Raw genomic sequence first — 25,608 nt, forward strand, 5'->3', positions numbered from 1 at the left:
CTATCGATGTATCGATTTTTTGCCGTGGTTCAAACGGCGCATTCAAATGTTGTCGCCGTGGTGCAGTGTTGTTGTGAAACGCGAAGTTGTCGTCGAGCGCATACACTGTTTTCGCGAGTGATTTCGTCTTATCATCGCCGTGGAGCCGTGTCGCCGTCCCTCAGATATCCGTTACAACAGTGGTAAAGGTCGTTTTATAAGTTTTATTACATTATTATATATTCTAACAAAAGCCTTTCTATACTGGTTTAATTATTTTAAATATTATGGCATTGTATACTTGCTTATGACTTTCGTGTTGTCATTATTATAATATTTTAATACGTCGAACTCAATAGTACCAGGTCTTTAAGTGCTTACTATACTATGCTCAAAAAATAACTAGATTTTTCCTAACTAAAAAAAAAAAAAAACAAAATCCTAGTTATAAACAATGTACTGTATATTATAAATATTGCAATCTAAGAGTACGAAATCGCTTATGTACACGTCTGTTTTCTTTTCAATTATTTAAACATGAAATTTTTTTAAGTAAAGTTTTCTCATTTTAATGAATTTCTTTACAAATCTTTGAAAAATACTTAACGAAACTCTCATTATTTGCAGTACCCATTTTTTTTCTTGATCCGCTTAACTTTAAAGTAGAACATAAAAAAAGAAAAAAATATCAATCACACACAACATATTGTCCCAAGTATTGTACTGTAGCTAAGTTTGTATTGTGCCTCGTGGAAAAAATTGATGAGTACATAATAGCTTCTTTCGAAGCTTTTTTTAACATGTCTACGTGGTGGTCACGATTTATATAGGTATTAGAATTAATCTTCTTCGTCGGTAGGTACAGTCTCATCAAAAACAATGACATCCGTTCGATCGAATAATGTGTGAAATGGGTAGATACCATGATATACATGTACCTACAATATACACATACGGATACATACAATAATTATAATATGAGTGTTGTTTATTGCCCTGTTTATTGTGCGGAATCTGACCAAGTAGTTTTTATTAAAGTTTAAACATTATTAAGCCATTCCAAAACATCAACGATGTTTTTTGTTTTAATGGTTTTAACAATATATTTACAATATAAAATATAGATTAAATGTCTTAAAATACAATATTGTGCAGTGTTTGTTGTGTTATCACGTCAATGTAAAAATTATTTTTCTACATTACCTATCAAGATAAAAGAACTATAAAAATATTTCCCTTGATAATTTTCAAATAAACGTAAATCAAATTATAATCAAATTTTTAACGAGTACCTATATCGTTAATTTCACGAATATACACTCTTTTAATAAGTATTTGGTCTTTTAAAGCATTAAGCAGTATAATATATTTGTCTGTAAATAAATATTGTTTTTGATAAATATGACCAATATTGATATAGGAAGGTTTTTTAAATGTGTTCATTTTATCGGAATATATTACTCTTTGTAAAAAAAAAGAAAGTCCTTTAAATAATAAAATTGAACCCTTTTTTTAGTTAACATAGTATAAATTAATATAATTATTATTTACTCCAGATATTTTTCAGTTTATTTTACTACGTTTTTATTTACTTTAATGCTTTTTGAATCGAAAAATATTATATTAATTCATCTTGAATTATTATTTTATAAAATAATCATCATGATTGGGGTAGATTTTTAAAGAAATATTGTAAATATTGTATCGTTTATGTATTGTTTCTAGAAACACTAGTCCATTAAATTGAAATGTTCCATAATGGTTTATAAAAAAAAAATTTAAAAAAAGCTTTTAAAGAGAAACTTTTATAAACTAAGAGAAGCTTTTAATAGTAGTTATAATTGTTAGGTTATTCAGACTTGCCAAATAGATGGAGTTGTTTGGTTGGAGCGGGTTGGAGTATTGTATGAGTACCTATAAACTCCTGCAATAATTAAAAATTAAGTAGGAATAGTATGAAATGAATAAATCGTAAAATGTACATTTATACTTTAAGATTTCAATAATGTTCGAAATTGAATTTTAAATTATTTTTATTTGGAAAAATGCTCAAACCAATGACAATAATTATATGCCTGAGTTGTTACTAACAGTTTTCAAACATAACTCAATAGTTACTGTATTATATAATAATATTATATAACACAACATTTATTAAATATTTATAAGAAATCAAATTAACATTGGTTAACCTTAAAATGTGTAAAAATATTATACGTGAATAACACCAGTCTTGCATAAATATTTGAAGTATAACCGAATTAGTTGTTCAACGAAAAACTTTAATTCTCTCTCCTCTTTCTACCCTATGAAAGGTTGGGCTCTTAAAAAAAAACTTTACTCAGATCTGAAATGATTAAAATTTAAAAGTTTTAATGAATTTGTTTCGTCAAGCTAAAAAAAAAACTATTACTATATTATAATTGATACCGAGTGGCTATAGCTGTTGATAACTTTTAATCTCAGGTTTCGTGTAATGTGATATTAGAGTCCTGCGATTAATGAATAATAATAATGTAGGCATGTCTAGAGTGTTTTTTAATATCCCGTTCGAGCTTAAAACACTTGTTCCAATTTTCCCTTGATCTAATGCATGCATCCGCTTTCTCATTTAAAAAAAAAAGAAAAATTTCGTTCGTTAAATATAGTTTAGTTTAAATTAGCAACCTTATCACTATAATGTAGTCCAATTGATATGAAAAATCGTAAGCAATTTGCAAAAAAAAAATAATTACAAACGCATTGTTTCATAGTCACATAAAATCGTTGGAAACTGCGAAGAAGGGTTGACGTCCTAAACGTTTCACGACATTGTTAATAAAATATAATTTATCTACTGCTTTCGGTTATACTTAGCTCTGTGTATAATATTTGTGTTGATGCATGATGTTTATGTGGTTCTCTTGATAACACTAATAAGTTTCGATTTCGTTTTAAGTTTAACAAATCTGTATCCGGACAGTTGAATATTTTGGGATTGTCATTATCCTCCGAACGTTTTTCCTTTATAGCTAACCAAAACGCTAGAAACTAAGTGAGTTTTGGAACAAAAAAAATTGAGCTCGATATTAATAACTGCGTCGATTTCTGGTGTACCGTATGCATTGATATAATATGTGAAAAATATAAACCGAATCGCATATTATCGTAAAACATAATATAAGCGGATTTGCATAAATTTCAATAACTATCTGACGTCAATTATAACACAATTTATAACGGAAATTTAATAGCCGATCAACAGACACAATTTTTTTTATCCTATTTTATAATACTATATAATTACCATATAAAAGGATATGTCAAAATAAATTATGTATTTTATGACATATGAGTGACAAAATCGTACACCGAGAACAGTGAGAACAGAAATTAAGTATTATAATTCTTAATAACACTAGCTCAAAAACGAAATTTTAATTAGTTGATTTTTAATAAGAAGTGTTTTATAATAAATTAATTTTTGTATTCGAATATGGCTGAAACTGTGTGCTTCTTTTTAAATGTACAGTACAGGACACGAGATGTGATTTTCAATTAATTCGTTTTTGGAATACAGTTTCACAGATTTTATTAAACATTTTTTCGAGCATTTTTCATTTAATATGAAAGAGGACATAATGGATATTTTTAACATTTAATGGAGCATACATAATTCAATATTATACTGTCTCGTCGAAACGTTATATTTCAGGTTAATATTTGGTAAGGTGAAATATGGGTAGATACAAATGACACAAATTAAATAATATTATCAACTTGTACGTAGACTAAATTTTAAAATTTAACCTACAAAATCCTTAATGGGTAATATTTTGTGTTAAATTCATGTTTGATCGCATATAACAGACGAATATACATGAACTGTGAATATTTTTTAATGTATCTACAATTGTTGTGTACCTATAATTTATATATATACACGTACAGGGTGATTTTTTAAGCACTCTCGCCCTATTTCTATTTTTAAATGATGCATGTATACAAATAATGAATTTTGGAATATTAAATTGCTCGTCTTAAAGACCTATTTAAGACTAAAAGTTTGGTTTTTGAGTTGTATAACTTTGAATATACTAAGAAAATTATGTCAGTAGATGTGGGTCTTAGACTATTTTAATATGTTAGTAATTTTTAAAAATTGTCTATCGATGTATATAATTTGTAAAACTAATCAAATATAATATTCCATTAAGTTCATATCTTTAGTAGGTATAAACATTTTAATAGCTAAGAAACTACTCATTAGGATTTTGGTTTCGATACATCAAAAATTTAAGTTAAAAGGGGGGGGGGGGTGATTTAAATTTGAAAAATAGAAATTTCCATCTCCACAGGACACTCCTCAAGTAAAATAAAAAATTTTAAGAATTTTAAAAAATCAGAACTCGAATAAATGTACTATATTCAAAGGAAAAATGGGGGTGAACATGCTTAAAAAATCACTTTGTAAATTATATATTTTATTATACTCACAATAGTTATTTAAAAACGTATTTCATTAAAAATCTATATGATGTATGTTCAACGTGATCATCACAAAGGAAAAAACCGGAGCAAAAATGATGAAAATGTACATTTTTAAAATACAGTTCACTCACTTAGTTTACGTTATTTGTTTTAAAGTTTAAACCATATTTATAGAATTTAGAATTTATAAATTATTAATAATCAATTTAGTTGAACATTGTAATATCCGTTTTGATATAATTAGTTATTATTAAATATGATAATAATAATATTACGTAGTGTTTTCGCAATAATTCGTCATCTCCAACGTAACAATATTTACGTACATTTGTCATACTTTTACAGCTGCAATAATGGTTTAGTTTTTTTCCCCATGTTGTACATAATATAAGCCCTGACCGTTCACTTTTTTTCTCTAAGCCCAAGTCTAAAATTGGCCAGGCGGCGCGGGGCGTTAAAAACGCTTCGCTGAGCAAAAACCTAATACAAAAAGGGCAACAACGAAGTAAAGACCATTGGCATAAAAAAATAAAAAAAAATACCTACTATCGATAAATATTGCTAAATGTCAGTGGACAAAAATCCCTAAGACCGTTTTGTCATCATTGCGGCGTTGTGTGTGACACATTTTTAAGTACATTTGTACCTAAATCAATATTTTTATAAACATAATTGTCAGATAAAATTCGACCCTTTTAATATACGGCACCGTGAACTTTACAATTCGTCGGCTGGCTCACAGACATGTTGTTATATTTTATATCAAATATTGTTACACATTAGTACATTGTTGACGACCATTTTATATTTATTTTTCTTGTTTTTTTACGAACACTCTAGCTAAATGCGTTTGATTGGTAAGGGTGAAAGACATAATATCTGAATGCTCTTCTGAGAATATAAACCACCACAGTAGATATTTACCTAAAGTAGTTGCAATAACAAAATATCGTACTATTTTCGAATATTTTTTAGCTATATATAGATTATTAAATTTATTGTTCAGCTATGATGGGTGTTATTGTCAATAAATAGGTTACCATAGATAGGTACTTACAAATTACAATATTATTGGACCCATCAGAAGAGTATAATGTTATTCAATTTAAAATTATACCATATTACCATCGCTAAAAAAACTGACTGATATGCCACATTAAAATGCATTTTTTATCAAATAAAGATGCTTTATTGAGACAAAAAATATATTTCAAACGTTTGATATTAATTTGTGTAATATCATAATAAAGTTATATGTTTTTAAAATTGACTAGATTGTCACTCTCGAGAATTTCCCAAATACCTGGATTTAAAAAGTTTATTTTAATATAATTTTTTCATATTTTAAGAGGTATTTTTAATTTTATGTTAAGCTTATATTCTAAAACATTTTTTTGTTTTACAATCAAGAAGTCCATTTCGAAATAAATATTTGCTAGAAAATCCAGTGAAATATGTGAGTCGTTGTAATATTATATTACTATAGTTTAACTATTATTGATCATCAATCGGATGTTTAAGTTGATATTTAAGAAATTCTGTACAAAGCCTGAGTCAAGAGACTTACGTATTTAATTATTATTGTTGGATGTAGCTACAACGCAGCAGTGTAATTATACGAGATTAATAGATATCGTAGATATATTTTGCTCGTGTAACCACTGAATATCAATATTATTCTGAGGTATATAAGCGCTGTGACGAGCTTTAAGCTCCACATGGATATTAACAATTGCCAATTTTATCAATTAACTTGGACTATTTAAAACTATATTAATTAGGTACATAATTAAATATTAGTTTACTATTCATCTATAGCATTTATGTACCTATGTTTTGATACACCTTATGATTTTACAGCCTAATAATTGAAATATATAAAAAGGCCATGTGATTGTAAATATTGTGGACAATTATGATAACGTACTCTCAGACAAATTCTACAAAAATTCCCAAATATTAACCATAGGAATTTTTTGTAAAATACCATCACCAACGATGATTTTTATTTTAAAATATCATCCCAATAATGTTGTTGAGGCAAGTATTTCACCTGCAAACTAAATTTAAGTTGATATTTTAAATAATTCAAATATACCGAATACTCCACTTACGTGTGCGAATTGGAATTTCAGGGTGCACATTTTAACATCCATCATAATAATGACTATCATAATTGATTTAACACTATTAGGTTTAATTTTTTATAATTTAAATAAATAATTGTATAAAGTTCCAATGGAAATACTCTGTGCACCATCGACCACCACTCATGGCTCAACGCACATCCTACATAGTTATATATAAGTTTATTTTAAACTCATATTATTTAACTTTGTGTATTATAATATTTTATAAATACATTTGAATATTTAATCTAAATAAGTCATTAATAATTAAAATAAATGGTTAAATAAATAGTAGGAAGATAATTGACTCTTGTCAGTCGTTCGATATCAAGGCCTCCAAGATGGAATGAGATACAATTTAAAAATTAAAGAATTTTAAACTTTACTTTTAAAGTGATAATTAGGTAATTTATAATTTTTAACAGAATTGGAAACTGTTTTTACTAAAGTATACCACTCCAAGTACCTACGTCACCGTATGCGTACTGCATTATTACCAGTGACATGAACCATTACCATTTCGGTGGTATCTACCTGCACAACTATATCATAGTCTACGACGGACCCGCCGGTATCGACGTACTCGGATACGAAATATTGTACAGACTCCGACAATATAATAATAATAATAATAATAATAATAATAATAATAATACACTCGGTACGACAAGTCGTTTGCATGAACATTATTATTTTTGATGTACGGTGTGACTTGCCGCACTGACGTGTCGATGCCGATAAATAAACAAAAGTCTAAAGTTTGCATTGTTATGGCGATGAAATGAGCTCGGCAGCGGCTCTGTTACAGGGTATAAAATAATACCTACCTATATTATTATTATTACCATGATATTGCAGAAGAGGCTGTTAACACGACGTCAAATTATATTGTGTCGCGTTCTGATGTTTTGATAGTTCACGACAAAAGAGGGACGAATAGGTAGGTACTTACAACGATGCGTATTATTATCATGACGTTATCGACGACAATTTTTACTCGTATAATGATATTATGACTCCACGTAAATAAATAACTACGTAACAAAACGAATACATCGATGTTTCAATTATTAATAAATTAATAATAATAATTACTGTCATCGTTTAGGGATCGAAGTTTAAGGCAATTAATATATTAAATTATTTTACAATAGTAAATAATATATTAATATAATATATATATTAATTACATATATTATACAACGTGATGCAGTATTTTTTTTTTTATTGTTCTTAAAATACATCGGCTACAAAGGCCATTAGTTACAGTTATTTTTTTTTACATATGTACATTTAGGTTAGTTCAGATATACTTAAAAATAATGCATTGTTTGTGATTGTTTCGTATGGATGTGTATCGTGATACCGTTTTTCACTAAATTTATTTGAGTAGGTCAGTACTTCTTGTGATACACTATGGTTGATAAGTGATTCATAATTTAATTCATATTATAGTAAAAATTATTGTTATTATTATTAATTTAATCTTATAGTATTTATATACACTCGACTATACTAGGTAGTTTATAAAAAACATTTTTAAATAAATTGTATATGATGTGACTTGTGAGTTATGAGTGTTACTAATTTATTTTAAAACATTATACACTAGTGTATAACAATAATCTTAGGCATTTAATTGTGTGTTTTAACTAGCATAAAAGTCTGTACCAGCTTTTATTAGCTTACGTTTTTTCTCGCTGACACTCAATAATCACTGCAATTATACATTTAGTTCACGAATAGTTTGTGTTATAATTTGTTTATTTTTTTTTTCAGATCATGGGAATATTTTTATGGGGTTACGTCGTGTACTCGAGGCTTGACACGACCCTCCAAGAATGGGTCGACGCACTTGAAATCTGGCAAGTTTATTTGGGAATGTACGTGTTGATATTTGCGTCAATTGTGGTGATCATAGCTCCGTTTTTGTCATGTTTTGCAGTCTATCAGGAACTCAGTCAACTACTCATGGCAGTGAGTACATTTTAAATGCTCAATATGAACCTTAATATTTTCTTTAAGCCACGTACATTCGATGTATATCGTTTCCTATCGGTACAGTTACGCATAATAATTGTTATTGACCGAATACGATATTATGTTGAACTGAAATAAATAATCATCCCATGCTGAAAAATAAATTATTACAAAACCATAATAATGTAACAACTAACGTTTGGACACCCAGGTTCTATTATTCAAACGTAGGCAAATGTATGAATATAATTAATTTAAGTTAAGCTAAGAGAACACAAGAAGGTTAAGATACAAAAGTATACAGTTAACGAATCATACATTTTATCTCGTTTTTATGGAAAAAGTTGAATCAGTTTAAAAAAAAGAACCCATTTACAATTTTAATTAGTATGAGGATCATATACAAAGTGACTGCGTTTTTTTAATTTCCTAAATTATAATAAACAATTGTGTTAAACTTTTGTTGTAATGTTCAGTGTATAAACTAATATATTTATTTTGATTTGAATGATTAATAAATATTCAAACTATACACATTTCAACTAATAATTTAACAAATATTATAATTGTTTGATTTTAAAAAGAAATTTGAATATATAATAGTTATATATGCCTATCTAATCCATTAAAATATATTTATATACAAAATTGTATTACAAAAAAAAAAAAAATAACAGAAATATTTGTGTTATTATAGTATTGGATTATTTTTAATTTAATAAATTTACGTAAGAGACCATAAAAACTAAAAATTTCAAAAAATGTGTAACTTGATAGATTACTTTTAAATCAACAGAAAAGAGCTAAGTTATTTCAACTTTCAATCAAACTAGTTAAGTTAACAAGTTGATTAAAACATTAACTAAATATTTAATCGTACCTTTGCTATTATTATAAACAGTTAATTATTAAAAAATAATCTAAATTTGTAGCATGCTGTTCTATGGCTTCAATTTAATTATTAACAATTAAATAACAAAATGTATTAGTTTATCCATAATATAACTACATAGGTGAGGCTTAAATTTATAGCCTACACACATGGCATAGATATACTTCGTTAATATTACCGTGCCTTCCAATTATATCACCGGTTACCACGTAATATTTTAAGCGATTAGGATCCCAGGAATATTAGTAACTTAAATAGTTTCACCCTTTAACCACAGTATGAGGTCGGTACCGAACTTTGACAAACAAAGCTAGTTTAACCATCATGGGTTCTCGCAGGGGGAATCGATCGATCGAATGAGGTTTTGATGGGGTCGGTAATAATAATATGGTTACCACTTTTCAAATAAAATACAATGTATACTGGCGGCGAGGTTTAGAATTCGAGGAAATATCAGACAACTATCTAGGAAGTGCATTTCAAAGGACAAATCTATTTCGGAATTCTTTGGGACAAGTTCCCACCAAACGTGGACGTGTTAAAGGGGTTTTGACGGAGTATAACCATGTGCCAATAACGACAGTCGAAGAGTAGTTGCCTGTGAATCGTTTTCCTAGCACACCTATGATGGGGACTTGACGTATCTCCATGCACCTAATACCACGTAACATAAACCTGTACCACCGTAGTGAGTTGGTAAAGTAATGCCCACGGTATGGTGAGATCGTATCGTGAGTAAACGGGAAAAGTAAAAGATGTAGAAAAAATTCTAAAATCCGTAGATGTAATAATCGTGGTTATGCTTTCTCCTGTTGAAATAAATCAAAGGCGGAGTATGGCAATGTGACAATAAAAACAGTCGAGAAGTGCTATAATAATGTATTATAATATTACTGTTATGTACCACCAGTAAATCGATCGACTTTGGTTTTGTTTCAATTTCAAGATGTTTCGAGTTCATTCCTTTGTGATTATTGTCTATCGCGTACCTAAATACATGATCTAGGACAAATGCCAAACCCAAATTTAGGGAGATATAGATCGTTGCGATCACTGCGTCCTTGGATTTCGGGGCGGTTATTCCTATATTCCCGGAATATATATTTTTTAATGCGTTCAAAACCGGCTTTAAAAAAATAAAATTATTTTAGTAGGAAGTATAAAATACAATTTTAGTTAATTTTATATCAAGAAAAATTACTTAATTATAATTAATATTATTAATTGATAACAATAATTAAATAAAGTAGGTACATAAAATGTAAGTTGTGAACTACACCATAAACATATGTTTATTATCTATATGATTGCACGTGGTAGTAATTTATATTAGGTTTTCTTGATCTATTCTTATGACACATTAGCTGCCCGACCTTCCACCGGAAGAAGTTATTTTTTGTAATTTAATTTAAAAACATAAGACTATTTTTTGGCTATACAAATAATACAACGTTTATAAAATAAAAAAAAAATAAAAAAAACAGACATCGTTATCGGTGAATATCTGAAAATAATTGGTATAATTAGTTAATTATTATTATTATTATAATGAGGGTTCAAAACCGGTTTCCTTCGTCTCCAAAATCAAGTTAGATTCTTATATATATAGATAGATTATAGTTATTACATTACAAAATTATACAATTATATTATACAGTCGTTAAAATGTAGGGATACAATTTTTTTAAAGTTAAAGCTTATACTCGTATGATGTCTCGGGGCACTGAATCGTTGTATGTATGGTTTTTTTTTCTGTACCTGGAGACATAATCCAGGACAAATGGATGTGGCCGTTAAAACGATTAATGAAAATAGCAGTGGACCATATGTCAAAATTAATTCGCCGAAGACATGACGTATCTTAATAATACCCTTAGAACCGCGTTATACATACCCGTACCACGGTCATGAGATGGTCAAGTGATGACCGCGGTACAGCGAGATCGGATAGGGAGCAAACGAAAAAAGAAATTTATACGGCTGCAAAATCCGCAGACGCGATAATCGTGAGTTATGCCGTCTCTCGTTGAAATCCATCAAAGGCCGGCTGGAGGTGGTGGTGGCGGCACAGGCAGTCCAACGGCGCACCCAAAGCCCACGAACGCTGCGCACGCGAACACTTTTGTTTACTCTCCGACTTCCGGTGGCCCATTCATTTTGATTAAACTTCCGTGATTTACGACTGGTTTGTTGGACGAGACGCCGAAATCTCGGGTATTATAAAGAATTACGGTTGGCTGCCGGTGATCCGGGTGGCGGTGGTGGCGGTGGAGGCCTGTGGGTTTTGATTTCCCGTCCAAAGGTCTGCGTCGGATATTCCTTCGTCGACGGGATCGGACCTTCTGAATGGAACAAAAAAGAAAAAAAACCGAACTAAACAAAAACGACCCTCTACCAATAAATTTTCTCGATCGGAAATCGGACAACGCGTTTTGTTAAAAAAAAAAAAATATCCTAATAACGATAGCTAACCGGGTGGGTGGTGGCAAGAGGTGGTATTATATTGTGCTACCCGTACATATACGTAAATAATATACGATACGGACCTTACTCGGAACGACTTTCAACGGAACCGTCAGGTCTCTACTGTAACTTTACTCAAAAAGACAAAAACTCACATTAAACAAAATTTTATTATAAGTATTCGAAATAGAAGTATTCATAATATTGGTTTAAACGAAATTGAACGACGACACTGTAAGCGATGTTCATACTATTAAAAATATTTACCTGACCATTATTATATCATTTTTTCATCAAACGAATAATATAATAATAAATTATATTTGTTAGGTCACGTTGTTAATTGACTCGATATTAAAAAAAAAAAACCTAAATATTTTCATAAGCTGAACGGGATGACGAATTTGTTTTTTCAATAAAAATTCTTGAGAAATATATCATTTTAACACAACTTGAGAATAATGTCAAAGTTAAATCGACGGAACCGATCGTTCCGAGAAAACTATTGCAGCTTTTCTCAAAAATTCAAATCAATCAAAATCTTACTTTATTCGAAATTGAATTCTACATAATGTATCGATTTAAACTCAATCAAAAAATGACTCTTTAAGTGGTGTTATTATATTATGTACAGTTTTCTGTCCACTGTGAAATTTTACATTAAACGAATCTTTATTGATATTTTAAATATGAAAGTCTGTCTGCCTGTCTGATTGTCTGGCTATCTGTCTGTCTGTTACGTTTTCACGCCTAAACTGCTGGTTCAATTTTGATGAATTTTGCTATAGAGATATATGAGACCTTAAAGAAATACTTCAGCTACTCATTGGCTCTAAACTCGAAGGGGATGAAACATGGAAATCTTATATTTTGTTTTATACAAATGGTTGTCATTGGTTACAAATTAAAATAATAATAATAGAAATTAGTAGGTATTAACATTGTTTTGTAAATTACGTTCCGAATTATTTACAAAATATGTTATCTGTTCGTCGACATGCCGTGGCGCCCGTGCAGTCTATCGTAGTCACGCAGGGCAGGTTACGTAATTAAGTTATGTTAATAATAGTTTATTTATTTTGTTTAATAAATGTAGTATACATTATATTGCAATTTTGTATTTTGTTTTTTCTCTTTATTAGAGAGGTTTTTATTATCAGAAACAATTTTGTATAACTTTGAAACTTTAGAGTTATAAATTATACACTTACGTACCTACACACAATCAACCACTGGTGGATTGACTATCTGATAATATACTGTTCGCATAATCACAAAACCTCAATCTTTATTACCTCATCGAGTCTCACGAGAACTCTATTTAGCACGGTCAACGTAGGGAATGGTAATATGATATATTAAATTTGTTAACGGGTGTGGCTTGATGTTGAAAAAAATATGAATTTCGAAAACAACAATTTTGTAGTAAGAGAAACAGGATGAAGGTTATTTTTAAATAAAATAGTTAAATAACTATCTAATCAACAAAATATTTTATTCCTAGGTTAGAAAACATTATTTTTAGGTAACAAAAATATATTGCTATTGTGATATAAAGCATTTATAAATGAATTTATTTTGTGTAATACATTATTTATATTTCAATAAAAATGTAAAATTGTAGTCAAATATTATACCGTTTTAACACAACTCTCAAACAATGTTGAAATAAAATTTCTACGAACTATTGTTTGACTGAGTGTATCTTCGAGTGCTGATTTAAGATTTTAAGTGGGTATTTTGGAAAAAGTTTAAGTAAACCTCATTCATAAACTTATTATAAATTTAATTCCCTGGCTAGTTTGAACAACAAATATAATGATAAGTAAGCTTATTGCTATTTCGATTTTGTTCAACCTAAAACATATATACCATTTTTGTTAATTATACTTTATTATTATATTAAATGTTCTATAATGAATGACACACGAACTGCAGTTAGTAACAAAACAAATCGCGCTCCATAAATTTTAAGAAATTGCCTAGATTTCGTTTATAATTTGACAGCATAATTACTAAATATTAATTTAAAGCAGAGAGAACGCTTCACGTGATCTTTAAAGTTCAATACTTTTTTTTCAACACGACCTATTTATTTTTTTCACTAAAGTGTTGACATCTTAATTTTATTCACTGAGAGTAATAAATTGAAATCTAAAAAATGTTTATAAAATATATAACTACTAAATATTAATTTAAGGTTTGCTGTTTCGTAATTTTGTTGTATTATGCACCGAAGAGACAAAGATAACAAATGTTGATGCAGTATCCTCTTAAGTGCCATTGAATGAAATCCAACTTCTTCTTTCGCTCATGTTATTTCTTATTCTCTTTCCTCGTCCTTGTCATATTTTACCATCGAACATTGTATGCAACAAACAAAGGATTTACTCCCCCTTCAAAATCTATTACCATGGTAACGCTTAATATAATGTAAAATGGTCTTAACCTCACTCCCTTAAATCTATTAAAGTTAATAAATTGCACCGACTTAAAACTTAAATCCGAAACTTTAAATTTCATTTAAGTCCAAATTAATTATACTATCAACTTAAGATATATAGTAATAGCATAATATTTTGAAACAACCTAATTCTAGCTGTTTTCCTGAGATCAATAATATTGTATGTAATAATATTGTGTTGTTTATAATTTTTAAAACTAAAACAAACTACTAAAAACTTAAAATAATTGGTTGTTGTGACTCTTTTGCGTTGAACAGTACTAACACTTGTAAAATAATGCAGTTTAATATTTCATATAGTGTATAGAAGGCATCTTATTAAAATTAATATCATATGATTCGCAGCTTAATATACAGCGTGATTTTTTAAATATGCCTCCCCCATTTTCTGCTTAAATAATACATTTATTCAAATTCTGATTTTTAAACTTTTAGGTTTATTGTAATACTATATTTTTAAATTTCTAATATATTTTGTACAAGTAATTATTTTTCAAATACAAACCCCCCTTTGGTACTGTAAATTATTTGTTGGGTGATTTTTATTGGAAAATGTTGATACATCTAAGTCAAAAATTAAAATAGGTACCTATGTAGTTTCATATTTTATTCGAATCCCACACCAAGTCTGTAAAGTGGTGCATCATTATCTTTTTGAAAGAATAAAAATAAAATAAAAAGGTAGGAAATAAATTGCAATCTTGGTTCGTTTAAAATAAGTATCCAATGCTATCGGAATCTTTATCTGCGTTTCAACATTTTAAATACCTAGCCACGTCATATATATATTATTATTATAATTACTTTTTTTTCCACGTTTGAACCGTAACTGCATGAGGTGAACCGCATTGACATTACCTATAGTGACTAACACAATAGAAGTTTTTTCCTTTTATATAATTCAGTATCCCAATTTGCGTTATAACCACAAACGACATTGTAACTTACACGGTATTCTGAGGTACACCCGAAATTTGTTATTTAACTTTAAATAAAATGTCAAATATCAACAGAATTTATGTTAAATTCACTTTTAATATAGACATCCCCAAGACCTCGGGGAAATATTGTGCGTCTCGGAGTGTTATGTAAAATCAAAACCTTGTAACTTGTAAGATTACAATATCGGCAAACAACTCAGGGGAGCTATTTCCGATCCAGAAGTACTAACACGAAATACTTGAAAGCGTAATCTTGTTACAAAGAGTTATGTTCTGGAGTACAAACCCAATAGCTAAGTATGATTCTCAAACTGATCATAGGTACTCATCCCGGGAATAAAATATAAAAAAAAAAAAAAAAAAAAATACAAAAATACAAAAATAAATAAATATAAGAATAATATAATGATTGCAAATTTCACTCCTTGCAATCTCGTAATAATATCTGAAAGTACTTAACAACCTACATATCTGATTATTCTATAATATAAAAAAAACTGTGAGTCAAGTGCTTTATTGTATGCTCAAAACACGCAATCCAATGAATATTAAGTCTCTGGTTTTACCCAATGATATAAATCATGACACTAGCATTATAAAATTCGTGAATATAAAATAATATAGTGAGCTTTAGGTGTTGATGGCTTTTATTAGTAGATAACAACTAATAATCTATATTTATTTAATTATCGAATAATATAACTTTATAGTTTGATACATTTTAACTGACTGTTCACCAATACATCTTATAATAATTAATACATTTAATATTATACAGTGTCCAATTAATACAAAATCGTTTAAAACAATAAAAATTACCACAAGGGTACTGCGCTATGAAACACATTGTTCGTTTTATATAATTATGATTATTTTATATTACAAAATTTGCATAATATTATTAAAAAATAGTTTCATATCATTATAATAATTTGTTCGTTGTGTCATTGTTTACATATTATAGAATTTGTACCCACTGGCAAAATCAATTTAATATAATGAATCAGTTTAATTAATAAGGTTTGATAAAATATTTTAACTAAATTGTTGTTATACCTACTACAATATATTTTAATGTATAGGTACAACTGTCTCCAGTTCTCGATAGTACGATAAAATGATAAAAATGTATTTAAATTAAACCCGTATGAATTTATCAAAATACTAATTATTTAATTTCCCTGCTCAATTATTCAAAAACACTTCTTAGTTGTATATTGCTTATCTCGTATATATCACTATACATCGTAACTTAACTAATTTATGTATACACCAAAAATTGTTCAAATAAAATTTAAATCAATAATGTTGACTGAATGTTAAAAATGTAATATGCATTATATAATATTGTTATAGTATACTATAATATGTATTGTTATAACTCATAAGTAATATAAACATATTAAAAACTTGATTATTAACTACAATCGATTCAGAGGCAACATAATTAATGTTTAAAAATGAAGATGTAAAATACGATAAGCACAATATCAGTTTTTATAAAGTAGAACCAATCAATATTTAATGTCATCTGACGATTTATAGCGCCGACGTTTTTCATCTCAGAAGAAAATTAGTTAAACATTATAAAACTATTGTTTTAAATACAGTGAACATTTACAGTTATACAGTGAAATTACACAAGTACTGATGTGAACTCATGATGTAATTGATTTCATTATTTGCATTTTTGTTTAATATCGTGTGAACCACAAAACAAAATAAATACCCATCAGTCAGTCATTGTCCATTATTATTAGTGTTTTATTTCGTAATCCAATATTCGAAAAAAATTATTCTAAATACATCAAATAATGATATTTTACAAAATAAAATAGAATCAACGATTTTCTTATTTATGAATATTAGTCCTTAAAATTATTGTGAACAATTGTGGTTGTAGGTATAATAATATTATTAGAATAGGGGACATAATTTGAATTTTAAATTAATAGTAATTGTGTGTAAAAAAAATTTAGATAAAATACGAATAAAATATAAAGAATAAGGTATAGGTACATAGTTAATGGTAAGTATTAATACCACTAAATGGATTACGAACGAAGAAAGATGAGAGTGCAAAAGTGTGAAAAAAGGAATGCCTTTTAGTTTAACGATAAATTTAATTCAGTATCAAGGAAAAATAAGAAAAATATAATATTATTATTCACAATTGCCTTCGAAAAAAGGTTCGGAAAGTGTCATATACGGCAGCAGAGCACGTTTTTTTTTAAAACAAATTATTTTCACTTTATTATACACGGAATACAGTTTTTTTCTCGACTTTTATACGACGAGCGTCCCTTTGTTTCCGTCTACAGACCGGAAGAACCGTCGTCGTTTCGGTGTGTGTGTGTGTGTGTGGTGTTTATGGGCATGTGTGAGCTAGTTCGCCGAGAAGCTAATTCCACCTATGATATATTGTGGTCCCCTATTGGTACCCCGCTGTGTCAATGAACACACATACGCACCCACACACCCGCACACACACACATACATACACACCACTACTAACACCTTGTACGAACGGGTTGAAATGTATAGGAGTTTAATATAAACGCGTAGGCCCAAAACACGGTATACACGTGATGATGGAGGGGTAACGTATTACCAGAAGTTCAATTTTTCACCCGCCACATAACTCAAGCCTCAATGATTCACGTCATTTGTGAACATGTGATGTTATTTATAACGCCGCTCATATATACTTATATGCTTATACACTTTTGTGGGTGTGTGTGTGTGTGTGTGTGTGTGTGTGTGTACACATTCTACAGTCATTCTAGCCGGTGGGCCTTTGCTCGAACGTGCTTACGAGAGCTGCACACGCGCGAGGGGTCTGGGGTGGAAGTGGTGTCGGATAGGGAGTGGATAGAGGGCGATTGTCCTAGCACAAATCGTCAAGGCGTGTAGTTTTAATAACACTGATTTATTTTTATTCATTGAATTACGATGGTTTTAAATTCTAAACGCGTATCGACGATGAATGGATCTATAATATAGAGTAAGTAGGTACCCACGAATTATTACTGACCGGTGACGGCATGTGAGTTTTCGTCATTTTTTCTTTTTCGGTTTACAATTTTCACCTAACCTAACCTATCACCTCTATTGGTAGCTGAGTAGTAATAAACTATAATTTTATAAAATTCCAAATCCAGGGTTGTTTTTTTTTGGGTTGGGGGGGGGGTATATAGTCCGAGGTCCATCTCTTTCTAAAAACTTACATTTACCTTATGTTGGAGCTTGTCAATAATTCTTATTCATGCCTGGTGACACATTAACATCGTTCCGTTTGCAGATACCCACGCAAATCGCAGTGAAAAGTATGCTCCGATGCCTAGGAAAAATAGCAGAAAGACTGCCGTAGTGAGAAAAGGGAATGTATCTTAAAGGAATACGATGGGAATATTTTTTTAAAGCAGACTCTTATAATAACATGTAAGGAACTGCTGTGATGAGAAGTCTTAATATATTTTAAGTATTGATCTAAAAATTATACCGATTAGTAAGATAGCCACTACGCTCCCCCTCACAAGAAAAATAATAATAAAGAGTTTAAAAGTGTTCACTAAAAACTCCCGCGTGTTGTTGTTGTTGTTTTGTTGTTGTTTGCCTGGAGTCCAGGTCGCGCTCCCCAAGTGCGGGAAACTATTATAAAGGGCTTCCATTATTATTACTATACGACTCGCAGGTATATAAAATAATGTTCCCGGACGTTTATTTAATTTTTTTTCTCTCCTCTATTTCGAGCCCGTCTCTTAATTATTTTAATGGTCTTTTAGCCCAAGGGTAACACCTCACGCCAATGTTACACGGTTTTATTTATTTATTATAATTTTTTTTAATTCATCGACCACCGTCAACCACACCGTACTGCTGAGTATCACTTAACCGATTTTAAATTTTTCTCGAGTCGTTGTCACTGAGAGTAAGGTGCACGGCCTGCCTCCACTATCACCACCACCAACCACCCACCTCCACTCCCTTGCACCATCGCCCCTCGCTGTACACCACCAGTCATCTACCCTCACACACAAATCCATTATTTTCCACCTACAGGGAGGTGCTGCTATACGGCGTATATAATGCACCGGGAGACCCATCTGCGTCACAGGCTTGTGAACGGAACGTTCACAGTTTAAGTAGGTACACTTTTTCTGGTTTTTCAGCTAGCGCATCATTGTCGCGTCGCCCGGTCACGCTTATTCGAAAACACTCGACACACGAGTGTGAAGGTATATACTTGTTAACTATGCCTACATACTAATTTTAACGAGGGTTACCGCGAGAAAATTAATTAAGGTTTTAACCCCGCACGAAATACGGACGCCCGCTCCTCACCACCACCTATGCCGTCTTCACCAAGTCGCTCTAAATAAGGTCTCTAATTATGAGCAAACAGCTGGGATCAATGTTAAAGGTGTTTTTCCGAGTAATTATAAATGATTAGTGTCCCGTCGGGACTTACACACAATATGAAAAATATTGGTGACGATCAAACGCAGTGTAACGTCGAGAAAAATAATTAATAACTATTTTGTTATCATTATAATAATAATATTGTGTATGGACAATGGACATTATAAATCAGATAGTTCACAATATATTTTAAATAGTGTATAGTATCGTAATTTGTAGTGTAATTTATATGATAAAAAAGGAGAAAGTTGGTAACCACTCTGCTGCTAAGTAAGTGTCGAGTGTACCTCTTCATTGAGTAAGTCCCTAAAATGTTTATGTTGAACTTGAATTAATTGATTTTATTCATTGACATATTATAATCATAGGGCATGGCATATGAAAAATTATTTTGGGTGACGACGCACAATGGTCTGTCAGTCAATATTTTTAAATACTTTTTAATATTTTTCTCTATTGCAATCATGGGAATTCGTTTTACCATTGAGAATACGGTTTTGATTGAATTAATTTTTGTTGAAAACATTGGATATTTATAGAATATTATATTAATATTGAATCATTACAATAGTTCTAGCTGTCCTGCCAAACGTTGGGACAAGGATTTATATTTTTCAAAATAAAAATTCATATTCTATACTTCTTGTGTTGTTAATAACTTTTGTGCCAATTTTTAAATAGCTAAAATATGAACTTATGAGGAACCTGGTACTAAATTGTTAAGCTTTTCGATCGACCGAACAATTTTTATCGAAATGCATAAAAAAAAGCAACTGAAAATAAATAATCGAAAATGTTAAATGGCTGTAAATAGTTCATTAAGTGTGAAAATGTTTCAAGAAATTTACTTAAAAATGAATAAAAAATGCAAATACAAACATTTGGTAAAAAAATCAAGTAACTTCAGTTATTCGTTTTTGAATTATTACAACATAAGAAGAGTATTTTGATTTTGTCAAAACTGGTTTTGCTTGAGAATTCCCATTTTTCCATGTTTTTTTTTATTTTGTGTAGTTCGTATTATTAAAAAAAGTTCTTAGGATTTTTTATTTTTTAGATCATCCAAAATTCCAAAGGACCAATCAGATTCATTTTATTACCAGAAAAATTCTTAGGTTTAAATTTTTATTCTTCTATAAAAATTCTCTTCAGTCACACTTCGTTGTAGAATCATACATTTATCACTCCCCTCAGAATCAAAAATATTACATTACGAGATGAAAATGGAAATATTAAACTTCATCGAAATTATTATAAAACAATGTAACTTATATAGTGGATAACCTTTTCTATATAATTAATGGTGGGTTTTAAAATGCCATGAAATTTATTTTCTTGAAATATACATATCATTTATGAAAACAAAAAATCAAAAACAATTATTTTATATATTTAAATTTTATATTCATAAATTACATACATCAAAAGAGAATTTTTTAAAGTTGGTTTATTGCAACGAATACTTTAATAAATAGTTAATCAATAATAGATACTAGTGATCAAAATTGATATGTGATAAATTAATTAACCAATACTATAATACCATTTATACCTAATTTATAACCATATAACATAATATATATGTATATATATTTGTTATCCTTGGTTAATATGCCATTGTCTTTGTCTGTATGTAGTCAATAGTCATGTCTAATCATATATAACCGAATACGTTTAAAAAAAATACAAATATTTTTCATATTTCAATTTGAATATTTTAAATTCAGAGCCCGAATAATTTGTATAGTTATATGCACTTGTGCATTTGTTACATCTGAACATGAGAGTAATATAGGTACCTAATAACTAATTCAAAGATAGTTTTAGTGTGTTCAGTTTTATCGATGTCCATCTATTATACTAGTAATATATTGTTAACATATTTAATAATTTGAGTACATTCACATTCTGTTCATATTTAATAAATATAACGTTTCTGCAAAAATAAAATTCCAAACTGCGTATATCTAAAAAGAATCACCGTCCTCGTAAGTCGTTGAAATTCTCCTTTACATGACATTTATGGGCCCTAAAATACGTGGCGAAAATATACTGTTATTATGATGTAATAGAGCTTTATTATTAAAATATAATAAATTGTTTGAAAACATACGTAGCTGAAATATTAATATCGAATTGAAGACCCAATAAAAAGTTCACAAAGTTTATTTTTTATCAATTGTTAAATCCACAAAACAATGTTTAGGACGTCCATTTAGCCACACCAATCGATAATAAATGTATGTGTTACATGTGAAACTATTTTCATTGTTAAATAAAATATAAAAATATATTTTGGAGATTTCAGTTTTGAAACACATTGTTATTTGTTTGTCTTTAACACAATGTACATGCAGATAATTATAATGGTTTACAATATAACGAAACGACAACAATGATTTACTATCTGAAACGGACAAAAAAATTATAGTCCTTACACACAGTTGTATATTGTCATTTGTATAAATTTGTGTATAACTTCTGAAAAAATAATGATTTAATGTATATGGTTTTTTTAGCTATACATAAAATTATTAAATACCTAGCTCATAATATGATTCATACATAATTATTTCATCTAATAATTACTATCCTTTTATCTAACGTAAAGATGGTTACTGAATAATGTTAAAAAGAAAAATGCAACTTCATATTTTGAAGTGTTGATTTTTTAAATATATGACTTGCATCATTTTCAATACCTAAAGTACCAAATTCTGAGAAAATTTTAATTTCGCCATTTCATTTTGTTTTCTAAATGACGAATGCAATACGTAGAGGGTGCCATAAAATCTATTTTTAACAACCACAGTGTTATAAATATAATTATAAATAATAATAATAATAATTATAAATATTATGAATTCTAATTTTTTTTTTTTTGAAATTATTTGGCGCCAGCTATTTGAAAATTTTCTAGAAATTTCAAGCATAGCATCTTTAGAACGACTTTTTATTTATGATGATAAAACAACTGTTTACGTTATATATAAATGACACTGAAACATGGTATTATAATAAATCATTATGGAACCCCTAATGCGTACTTCTAGCGGCTCATCAGAATCAAAAACGAATTCAGTCTTGTGAAACGCCGTTGGTACTTACCTATAGTTTGATATTATACATAACTATAAAGAAACAGGCGTTATCGTTAACGAACGATTTTTATCTCAGTCGAAACTTGAAAGCAAGGGGATTTATATCAAGCTGAAAATAACACCCGGATTCGAATGCGGTATGTAGTGAGGTGAGATTTTGGGCTCGAAATGACTTTGTTTTAGCAGGGTATTGTAAACACCCAGATCAAAAGCCTTATACTCATTTGCCATGCTTAAGTTGCCCACGTTATATTTTCACACTTGCCCTCACTCCAAATCTTAATGGAGATCTCTTTGACCACGTGCGTTCGTTTATATTACAATGCTCGGCAGTTTAAGGGATTATATTATTAATACAACCAAAAGGTCGGTTTTATCCCCGATGCCGATCTAAATGACGTATATTCTGAAAGAGAACGAAAAAAAAAACGAAAAAACGAAATAAAAGCGTCTAACATTTTGTTGAATAAAATAAATAAATACGAAAAAATGTTTCTTTCATTAGCATTTTTGTCCCGAAACTCCTACATATTATACAATATACACTGGCCACAATGACTGATGATTGCCCGACCGCACATCGCTTCCCATTCATTAAAACACCATCTTAGCAAATATGCAAATCCACTGTAATCTACACGGCTGGGCTAAAACGTTTTAGCAGAACAAAAACAACGATCCACACCGACGGTTTTACGCACGCCCCTCTCCTCCCCGACCCATGACATTTTTGACGGGTTAAAGGCATCTAAATATCAAAATGTGTTCTTAAAAACAACGAGTACGGTTTTCGCTCTGACGGGTGTCATAATTTCTTTTGCATTACTACACAGCTATTATAATACCTAGCTCACGTGCGGGGAACCATCTGGATATAATTAGGAGGTCTTAAGAGATTTCTCGAGCAAGTAAACATAAATAGGTCATACAACGATAATAACGTCTATTATACAGTATATTATAATGTCGCAGGTATCGGTGTTATAAAATGTGGGACTGTAAAGCTGTAAGCGAAACATAATATTATCTTTAAATAATATTATCATGCGCTTAAAAGACACAGATAATCTATGTTATAAAATAATGTTTATAGTTTGTATTATATTTCACGGTGCGACGTATCATTTTAAAATATAAATTGAAATAGGAACATTGTTTGGCAATTTTAATTTTAATATCGACTCTAACACGAAGTAACTATGTCGTGGACATTTGTTTGCCTTTCTCAAATCGTCATGTTAATTAATTACGGAATGTATGAATGTATGTAATTTTAAAATAAAACAAATATCATAGTTCACATTCGATCGAGTTGCAATTAAAAGTATTTTTTTTGTTCAGCCAAACTATAAAATGCAAAGCTTGAAATAAATATGAAAACAATTTAGTTTAATTTAAATTTCACTTATCGATATTTATTTTATTCGGATTTAAATGAAATACGTTTATATTCAAACTATATTGAATTAATATTGCATTATGATTTTAAATTAAATTATATTAAACATTGTTTTTCTTTTTTTTTGATTTCCGAAATATATCTTAAATTGTTACTATTTTAATTTTGATTTTTTAATATGACTAACCTGTCATCGTTTGTCCGGCAGTGTTGTTACACTGAGAAAACAACCTAAGGAAACGAAATATTAGTTATTTATTGTTACACATACGTTTTACATAAGTACAATATTATAATCTTATCTATAATTTTTCAATTTTTTATTTAAATTATTTTTTTTAACATTCAAATCGAATTCTACAATATTATAAAAATTATAAAACGATTATAATGTTAGTACGAAATCAATTATAGTTTTGAATTTTTGTCGATTATAATACATAAATGTTGAATTTAATTGAAGACAATATTTTGATTTTGATACCTATCAATTGTATAACAAATGGATTTCAAGCTCTGATCAAATGAATCGTTTTCAGGTGACGAAATTTAATATTGTTTTATTATGCTATAAAAATGATATTCTGTAAATTATTTAATAACTTCAACTGTTTGACCGTTTTCAATAAAAGTTATATGAATAGATTTCTAGAGACTCGGCCCTCACTAAACCACATTTATAGGTAGCGTATTTTTTAACCCCTTAAGGTAGAATACACTTCAATTTTATTTTGGCTCACACAAATCGAATACTATTTTTTGTTTATTTAGAGGGTTGCCATTGGTTACTTATATAGTTATTATAAATATACCTTGTAAATTGTTTACGAATATGTAAATATATATTTACCTATATGTATATAGAAAACAAATCTTTGGCACGGTAAACGCCTTTTCCAAATTGTTCCTGCAAAGGTTTTCAGCTAGATCCAAATCTTGAATTATTTCACAGCTTTTTTCACTGGGCACCTACGATATGTCTATGTCATCGTCGCTTATTTCTATTAGGACACACTGACGAGACATTTGGCAGATTTTTGTTACTCTACTGCTATGCATAGATTATAATATTACTATACACATCCGTGCCTTTTAGTTTATAGTAATATTTTCAATATCTAATCATTTTTTTCACCCATCGACCGATATTAAGCCCTTCAAAAGACTCGCGAGTTTTACTAGTTGTAGGTACCAAATCGAAATCTTCGGGGGCCGGGACGTGCGAGACGGCGCCGAGGAAAATGTTATTGGTGTATAAAGAGATACGAGGGCGCACTTTATATAAATCGCCAACGGTGTACGTGATCGTATGTTTTATTTCTCTTAGCAGACGGCTTCTGAATAATACATCGGCAGCTTTTTATCGGC

The 25,608-nt window shown here is 29.5% G+C and overlaps 1 protein-coding gene across 1 annotated transcript in view; it reads left to right on the forward strand.

Annotated features, from left to right (window-relative positions):
- Window positions 1-25,608, forward strand: part of LOC111029511 (tetraspanin-2A) — a 203,349-nt gene that overhangs the window by 97,586 nt on the left and 80,155 nt on the right. The window contains exon 2 of the mRNA XM_022308525.1: window positions 8,358-8,555. Within this exon, the coding sequence (XP_022164217.1) occupies window positions 8,358-8,555 (198 nt within the window). The remainder of the gene's footprint in view (window positions 1-8,357; window positions 8,556-25,608) is intronic.

This window comes from Myzus persicae, unplaced genomic scaffold, assembly GCF_001856785.1.
Source record: "Myzus persicae strain clone G006 unplaced genomic scaffold, MPER_G0061.0, whole genome shotgun sequence".
In the NCBI taxonomy this organism is placed as follows: Eukaryota; Metazoa; Arthropoda; class Insecta; order Hemiptera; family Aphididae; genus Myzus; species Myzus persicae.